Source organism: Manis javanica, chromosome 12 (genome assembly GCF_040802235.1).
Source record: "Manis javanica isolate MJ-LG chromosome 12, MJ_LKY, whole genome shotgun sequence".
Taxonomy (NCBI): Eukaryota; Metazoa; Chordata; class Mammalia; order Pholidota; family Manidae; genus Manis; species Manis javanica.
Genome location: NC_133167.1, coordinates 2,770,001 through 2,778,882, shown reverse-complemented (window position 1 = coordinate 2,778,882; position 8,882 = coordinate 2,770,001). Strand labels below are relative to the sequence as shown.

Sequence of the window (8,882 nt, the reverse complement as noted above, 5' to 3'; positions counted from 1 at the left end):
GCCTCCTGCCAGCCTCTCCTGCCTCTCCACCCATCCTAGGCAGCAAGTCCATCAAGGCCGCCTTTCAGTGCCCAGGCAAAAGCCCTGTTCCCTTTGGCCCCCAGGACCTTTGTGCATGCCTGCCATGACCCTGCTCCCCTAATAAGTACACCCCCATTCCTCATCCTGTAGGTCTTGGCACTCAAGTCCAGGTCCTCATTGTATCTGTGTGCCCTCTTTTGGTTACTCTGAATGTCCCCACATGTCCGGGGCTAGTTTGTTCCCACAGGATCCCCAGTGCCTGCACCTTGAGGGAGGAGACGAGGGAGGGTGGTCTTGGCCTTTTCCAAAACAGACCCTAGAGGCAGAAGTGGCTGCAGGACGGGATGGTGCTCGGTTTGAGACCGAAATGCCCTGTCTGAGAGAACCTCCCTGGCTATAAAATGGTCCATTCGGCAACACGGCAGGAGCGCTGGTGCGCGGGTCGTGGCGCCTGGCCTGCCCCCAGCCCGATTGTGCGTCCCCTGGGGAGGATCCCGGAGACGCCGCGCGGTGCGCAGCCCTTCCCGGTGCCCGTCCGCGCGGCCAGGCGCTCGCTGGTCCAGCCTCCTCCCGCCCGCCGGCAGGTGCCGGCCCGCCCCCTCCGCTGCCGCCGCGTCGCGGACCCCCTCCCAGAGCCGCAGTGGGCCGGGCCGCCGCCGCCCGCACGCGCCTCCCGCAGGCTCATTCCCTGCAGCGCGCGCCATGGCCCCGGGCCTGCGCAGCCTCCCGCGGCGCGGCCTCTGGCTGCTCCTGGGTGAGTAGGGCTGGGGACCCCATCCCCGCGCCACGGCCTCGAGGGAGGGCGGGCGCCGCGAGCCCCCTGCTGCCGGCCGCCGCCCGCTCGGCGCGGGCCCCTGGGCTGAAGGACGCGCGGGCGCCCGGCTCGGGCGGGGTCCCCGCGGCGCAGTGGGGACGGGGCGCGGGCGGGCTCGGCGCAGGGCAGCTTCGGGGCACCGGAGCCAGGGAATCCTGAGCGGCCCCGGCACGTTCCCGCGCAGCCCGGGAGCTCACTGGCTTTCGGGCGGAACCGGGCCGCGCGGGCTCCCCTTCCCTGCACCCCTGGGCTCTGCGGTTCCCGCCGCGCGGCGTCCCTAGGCTGCTATGCGAACAAAGCGTGGCAGCAGGCACCTGGCCGATTTCGTATTTGGGAATCAGATCCACTGCCCATTTATCTACAAAACCAGTTAAAACTGAAAATCCGACCCTGTGACACAGCAGTCTATTTGCAAATAACCTCCTTTGCCGAAATGAGGCCAGGCGGCCCCCTCTTCGGGGACATTTCCGCAGCTTTTTTATTTGCTTGTTTACTTGACACTCCTGGCTAATAGAAATTCAAAGAGGGACTGGGTGAGGAGGCGCAATTGCTCCGGTTTCTCTTTTGAAAGAGATTATAAACAAACCCAGGTCACGGGAACCACCACACCGCAAGATTTATCCAGAAGCCTTCATCTTCACTGCCTTGCCGCAGTGTTTTCAGAAAATGCCAAGAAACCTTTCTAAGCTGTTTTAACTGTTGGACACATTTCATGTACTTGGGGCACTTCAGTGGAAGACCCAGTGGCCCTGGGAAGCCTGCAGCTACTACTGGTACTTGGGGCCTTTCCCCAGAACAGGTGATGCTGGTCGGAAGCACTGCCGCCCGCGTCTCCCGCTTGGTGCTGGCACCATTGGGGGGCTGGGGAAGCAGCTTGGCCCAGACGCTGTTGGGAGAGGAGGCCGGGATCAGCACAGGGACCGTGCAATTCCCGTCTCCCTGTGTGTGCGCCTCCCCGAGGAATGTCCGCTCTACCCTGAACCCTTAGTTAGCATCTGCACCAATATGCTGCAATCTGAAAACTGACCTTGCCGCTCAAGTGTCATGGCTGAAGTTATGTGAAAGGCAAAATCTTAAATTATTCTCTTCCTTTGCATTAGGATCCATTTGGCTTGACATGGAACTTACTGTTTTTGTTTCCTAAAAAATGAACATTTCTCTGTTAGCCAGGCAGAGAGCTGGGTTGTGTCATTTTTTAAACATAAATAAACAATTAAATGCTCTTCACTGGTGTCCAGAGCTGCACCCTCTAAAGCTTATGTAAATAAAGCACTATGTCATGATCACATATAAAGACCTTGCTTGTTTACCAAGAAAATGGTATCTGTTCCGGTGGACGTCCAAAGCCCTGCAATCTTCACATTATTCTGAGTGGTCTGGCTAATGTTATATCTTTATTTTTCCAAATAAACACAACTTTATGAGGTTATCAGTAAATGAATGTCACTGGAGCCCAGCAGTAATTAATAAAATTAGGAAGTACATGGTGTTTTCTTCCCGAGTTGTGGCATTAGCCAGATCTCCTTGGTGATGAAGATTTTGCTACCCAGAATAGCACTGTGGAATTTTTTTTTAAGTGTGCTAGTCCACAGGTTCAAGAACTTGTCTATAATAGCCTTACAATCCAGTTATTGCAAAATTGGGCTTCGAGTGTACTCTTTTACAGAAGACTCTGACATGACCACATGTGTTTTAGAAGTTTTGTAATAGCCATTGACAAGATTTCCATCAGTCAGAAAAGAAGGGCCCAGTTCTTGTTTTCCAGAGGGCCCAGAACTGTTTTTTGACGACTGTGTTATAAACTGTTTCTGTGAGCCCACCTTCACTCAGTAGCTGGCTGAAGCCGTCCTGTGTGAACATGTCTGCCACCCGTCCTGAGAAGCACATGCCTTCCCTGGCAAGCTGGGGGATTTGGGAGCATTTGTGCAAGGCTGCTACGTATATTGAAATATGTGACTTTATAGAAATACAGGAGCCGACTGGGACATCGGAGGAAGTACGATCTGTGGGGATCATCATGCTGTTTTTAAATCTGGAGGCAGTTCTACTCCTCGAGTCCAAATCTGAAGGATTCCTATTTGCTAATCAACTCAGTGTGTTTGTTTATTCTCCCTGGGTATTTAGCTGCAGGGAGAAACTTCAGGATTTTTGTCTCCCTTCCATAGGCACGTAGCAGCCAGTGTGCGCAGGTCGGCCCCCTGGCCAGGGCTGTGGAGAAGCACTCATATCCTCGGGGGCAGTGGCGGTGAGCGCACGGCAGGGAAACGCTTTAGGTGGTGCCCTTACACAAGACAAACAGCTAGTTGGGTCCTGATTCCCCCTTCCCTGCCCTGGAATGAACCGATCCCACAGCTTCTGCTCAGTTACAACTGGCATCTGGCAGAATTCGTGCAGTGGGTGCCACGTGTGGGGTGAGTTCCAGTGGAAGCGCTGATCCCCCAGGAGTGGAGCAGCAGCTACGGCTGCCAGTGCCCCTCGTCTGGGCACAGAGCCTGTCTTTCCCGAGGCCCCCCTGGCACAGTGGGCCCTCCCCTCGGTGGGCCCCATCCAGCCTGCCCACCAGGATGTCTCAGGGAGGGCGTGGGCCCCGGCTGAGCCGTCCACTTTGTGCTGGAGCCTGCCTCCTCCAGCCTGGGTCTGAGCGCTGGGCTGCCAGATCCTATCCTGTAGCCCCGCGAGTGGGGGCGCCTGTCCAGTCAGGCAGAGCGCTCCCCAAGATCCAGCCCATGGGGCGGACTTTCAACCCCGTGAGCCCATCACGTCTGAGCAGGGTGTGTCCCTGGGGGCCAATGCCCAGTAGATGGCAGGCACCCCGTGGGCTCTGAGAAGGGCACAGCTGGGGGCCTGAGGAGCCCTGCCAAGGGCCTCCTGTCCCACCGGGCCCTCGGGGAGGACCCCCCGAAGGAAGGGATGCCGTAGCAGGGGAGAGTGAGCAGTTGCTGGGAAGGGGGCCCAGGTGGCCACTGCAGCCAGCACCTGCACCGGGCTGTGCCCGCCTGCCTCCGCACCAGAGTTTCTTCCTGGCACACGAAGAGACAAAGACAGTGCTGATAAGGCCCTGCCCTGTCCCTCGCCTGCCACAACAGAGGTGCCCTTGAGCCCCAGGGCACCCACCCACATGCACACAGATGCACCAGAACGATGTCCTGGTGGCCAGGCCCACCTCTCCAGGACTGATGGCACTGGGGCCAGGGGCGATTCTACATAAGTGCTTGTCCTCAGTGAGGGGGGTCATGCCAGCATGGCCCCCGTGGGAGGGCTCCCATCCAAACGAGGCCTCCTTCATCATAATGAAGTTATTGTTTGTGGAAGAGTCTTTTTTCCCTTAAGATAATTTTATTTTGGTATTTTCTCTGCCACTGAAGACGTCACTTCAATCATCATTTAAATCATGATTCTAAGCAGCTTTGCTGGAACAGGATCCGCGGGGACGCACTAGCTAAGACGTGGTGGGGGAGCAGCCCAGCCTTCCCGACCTCATTCCTCTTTGCACCCTACAGGGCCTCCTCTATCTCCCAACTGGCCCTGTGTCCACTCTGCCCTCTGCTCACGGCCTCTGGTTCAGGCCAGCACCTTCCCAACCCAGATGGCTGCCACCTCCAGGAGTCCGTGCCTGGAGCCCCCACACTCCACCACTGGGGTGGGTGCCCCTCCCAAAGCCCTCACCACACCACACTGGCCATGCTTGGACACCAGGTCGGCCATGTCTGGGTCCCTCCCATCAGCAGCTCCTGACTTGGCTGAGAGTTTGCTGGAAACCAGGGGGCAGGGAAGCAGAGTGACCCAGCCCGTGGCCAGCGCTGGCTCACTGCAAAGGGCAGGGTGCTGCAACCTGGACAGCACACACGCACGTTCCCCGCTCTGCACGCCATGCCCGTGAGGCCTGTCAGGGAGGATTCTCCTGCAGCAGACAACCCCGGGAGAGCAAAAGGCAGCAGTTTACCCAAGCAAATCATTGGATAGCAATGCCTGCGTGTTGTCATGCACTCTGGCCAGTTACCGACTGCAGTAAAAGCAGTCTGTGTATCACAGAGCAAACCCCACGTCACGGGAAGAGGCCTAGAAAGCACCGTCACTTAAACAGAAACTTGGTGACACTAACACTTGAGGTCGGCTCTCTGCATGTGCATCTCGTGCTTCTGGAGGATTCTGTGGGTCTGTCTGTAAGAGCAAAGACAGCTGCTGGCTGGGTAGGTGGACGGAGGGGGGAGAAGCACTGTTTCTCCTGGAGACGTCTGTCTGCTGTGTGACACAGGTGGGCCGCACAGCATCGTCCCCCATAGGGAGGTTCCATAGGGAGAAGCCAGGAATGTTCCTAAGTAGCCTGTGTGGCCAGGGACAGCCTCCCCTACAAAGAATGATCCAGCACGAAACATCCTCGGAGCCAAGGCTGAGGAGCCCTGCTCCATGTAAATGACAAGTATGAATGGCACTGTTTATGCAGAAAGAAAGAAAACTGGGCGTAGAGCTGGAGGTGGAAGCCCTTATCCCAAGCCCCAGGGAGCTTGAGTTCCAGATTCCCAGATGGTTATGCAAAGGCCCTGATTTTTTGGAACTTTCTGGAAGCCTTTGTGACTGCAGCATGGGGGGAAGAGGGCTTTGAGCCCAGGCTGGTGCCAGAGGAGGACGCCATCCTCTGGGCCAAGGTAAGCCGCTCGGGCTTCATTCCAAAGACAACAGGACACCCAAGGGGAGTCACCACGTATGGTGCCAGAGCATTGACGGGAGGCCTGGGAGGGAGGCGGCAGACCAGGCCAGGCGTGGTGGGAGTGAGGACCAGGGAGATCCAGGGGAGAACGAGGCATGCTCTGCGGACCTGGGTGTGGGGGAGAGGAGACGGGCAGAGATCCAGAGCAGCCAGGCACCTGGCAGCAGCAGAGGGCTTCCTGGGGAAGCAGGGCCCCCAGTTCTATTCAGATTTCAGAGGAGGACAATTTGTTTTAGTGTAAGCATGTCTCTCCCAGTATTGGGAACATACTTATATTAAAAAGAAAATTGTTTATTTTGACCCTCAAATTTAACTGGGCATCCTGTATTTTTATTTGCTAATGCCCACGGCCCCATCCACAGCAGTCAGGTTGGGTTAGATGCCCCGTTGGACACAGGGAAATGGCAGGTAGGCATCAGGGCGCAGAAGAGAAGTATGGCCAGGAGAGACGTCCAGGGGGCCTCAGTGTCAGGAAGGTGTGAGAGGCACTGGTGGAAGGGATGTCGGAAGAGCGCGCTGGAGGGGGGCGCAGGCTCACCATAGAGGCCAGGAGGGGAGGCCAGACTGTGGAGAGGCAGCGTGGTGGCTTGTGGCCCTGGGCACTTTGACAGGGGCAGCTTCCACGGGCTGGTGGGGAGGGAAGGCAGATGGTGGGGTCGTGTGGGGAGGCGGCAGCAGTGTGGCCTGGAGAACATCAGCTGGTGCTGAAAGGGCCACAGAGGGCCTCCTAGAGAGCACACCCCATGGGCCTCCTCTGGGGCACCCGCGGTTCATCTGCACTGTCTGCTGACTTTGCAGCTGAATCTCTCGGCACTGGCTTGCTGATGGATCAGGGAGGATTGCTGTCAGGACCCGCTGTTCAGGAAACGTTAGCGTGTGCGTCCACCCCTCCCACAGGGACCCGGAGCTGCCTGCAGATCCCTCGTCCAGCTTCTAGGAGCCCTGGGCCCTTTGGCTGCTGCTGTGAACGGGATGTTGCCCCCATTTATTTCCTAAGTGGCCGTTGCTGGAATATAAGCAGCGCCTCTTTGCGGGTGTGTTTTAGACTGGCTGTCTCCCTGGGCTCGGCCTCGGGCCGCGCGTCTGGCCTTGTCTTAGTTCCTCCCCTCCTTGCTTTTCCAGATAGACCAGCTGTAAGGAAAGTGACCGGCCCACCTCCTCCTAGTTTTTTTTTTTTTTTGTATCATTAATATACGAATACATGAGCACCATTGTGGTGACTAGATTCCGCCCATTATCAACTCCCCCCACATCCCCATGCAGTCACTGTCCATCAGCCTAGTAAGATGCTACGGAGTCACTACTTGTCTTCTCTGTGCTGTGCTGCCTTCCCTGACCTCCCGGTTTTGACTCCTGGCACGTGGCCGTGAGGGCTTGTAGCTGCCGCCACTGGACGAGGCTCTCCCAGCATGTGCAGGGGACCGGCGGGTCATCCAGGGTGGCCGTGTGACCTTCCAGCCCCTGCTTTACCTCCCGTCATTTATACCCAACTTGCTGCCAAAGAGAACACAGATGGCGGCTCCTGATAGGGACACATTTATCCTAAAATTCAAAGACACGGCATGGCATCATCTCACACGCACCAAAGGTGGGAAGAGAAAACCATCGCCTGAGACCCTGACTGAGAGGTTGAGGCATTGGAACCCAAACCACTTGGCGCTTCCCGGAAGCCCGGACAGACCCGGAGAGCGAGAGCTGTCGCTGGCCAGGAGCAGGGTGTCAAGGGACGCTGGCGCCGCTGTGCATAGTGCTGTCAGCCCCGAGTGCACCGGCAGCCTGCTGCGGGCAGGCCTGCTGTGGACGGTGCTCAGACTCCGAGGCCCCGGGTGTCCGAGGAAGGCCTCCTCCGGCAGGTCCACCACGGCACGATGCCCACAGGTGGAGAGGGCTGTGCGCTGGGTCGGATGGAGGAGGTGGCAGCGTGCAGGCCTTGAGGATTGACCCGGAGTTTTTCCTGGGGTCAAGGGGATTTGTTTCTGCAGTTTGTCGTTGTTCGGGCTTCGGTTGTCTTCTTCAGAACAGGCTGAGGAAGGCTGAAGGCAACATGCTCAGACCAGGTTCTGTTCACGTCATTCCCGGTGGCAGGCCTGCAGCCTCCTGGGATTTGGCGCCCCAGGGGCTGTAACAGGGTTGTTTGAGTGGGTGGTTTTCACACTGCTGGCCCCGGTAGGGTGAGCAGGAAGTGATTCACGGCAGCAAGAATGCACAGAGCAAGGATTTTTCCGACCATTAGGAGACAATCTGGAAGGAGCACAGAATAATACTTTATAAATTACAGGGGTTTTTTTAACCTGTGGAAAATACAAAAGAACATAGCAGACAGTGAGCATCCCAAAGTATCATGGGCCCTTGTCACCCCCTCGTGCCCCTTCCATCACCCCTGCTGGCGCCGTCAGGGTGCCCACAGTGAGAACCCCGCAGGGCGCGGCTGCCTGCTTTGGTGTGGCTCCCTTCTGTGAACGCCAGGGCTGTTGGCCTGCCTGGTGCACAGGTTCCCGTTTCACAGATGAGGACACTGGTGTCAAGTGAGCAAGCCCAAGCCCGGATCGAGGCCGCCTCTGACCTGGAGCCCCGGGAAGCCCTGTGCTTGGCCCCCAGCCCGGCACCATGACCAGCAGGCAGCCCCCAGCCACCTCCCCACAGCTCAGCCCCGCGTCAGCCCGGCCAGCCTGCCCCAGCCTGGAGGGCCAGGGGGCCGCAGATCCCTCTCCACACAGGGGGAGCAAGCCCCCACAGCAGGAGGGCCCCTCCCGAGGTCAGGCGGCACAGCAGGGGTGGCGCAAACGAGGGGGGCCACACTCCGGGCACTCATCTCATTAGAGCCCAGCACTGGAGTCTCAGGGCTGCTGCCCCCCAGCGCAGGAGCCGGGCCTGTCCCTGTGGCCTGTCACTGTGCCTGAGGGGTCTGGCCTTGCAGCGGCCTTTCTCCTCAGTCCCAGCCGCCACGGAGGGAGCAGCCTTTCTCTGGACGCCCCCAGGGAACCCCTAACTCCTAAATGGTGCACAAGCCGGGGAAGGTTCCTGTCCTCACATGCAGAGGAAGGAAGACCCGCCTTCCTCCACACGCAGCCTCCACACACAGCCTCCTAAAGGCACGAGTTATGAATGATTAAATTTGCAGTCACTCAGGAATGGGACCCACCCGGCCTCAAACAGCTAGTTTTAAAACTTTAGGCAATTTTATTCAGTTTTAAAACTGTAATGTTGCCATTCTTTCCAAAGAAACCACATCAGGCTCATTTAAGAAAAATGTGGCATTGTCCTGTACCCAAAAAAATTAAGTGGCTTGCAGATTTGCCCAAAAGCCTGCCTGATGTCACCCCAACTATAAGAATGGCT

The 8,882-nt window shown here is 57.7% G+C and overlaps 1 protein-coding gene across 1 annotated transcript in view; it reads left to right on the top strand.

The window, feature by feature from the left end:
• The first annotated feature begins 543 nt into the window (after positions 1 to 543).
• The window catches only part of RAMP1 (receptor activity modifying protein 1), a 37,710-nt gene continuing 29,371 nt past the window's right edge, over positions 544 to 8,882 (top strand). Inside the window, exon 1 of the mRNA XM_037009649.2 lies at positions 544 to 775. Within this exon, the coding sequence (XP_036865544.1) occupies positions 724 to 775 (52 nt within the window). The 5' untranslated portion in view covers positions 544 to 723. The remainder of the gene's footprint in view (positions 776 to 8,882) is intronic.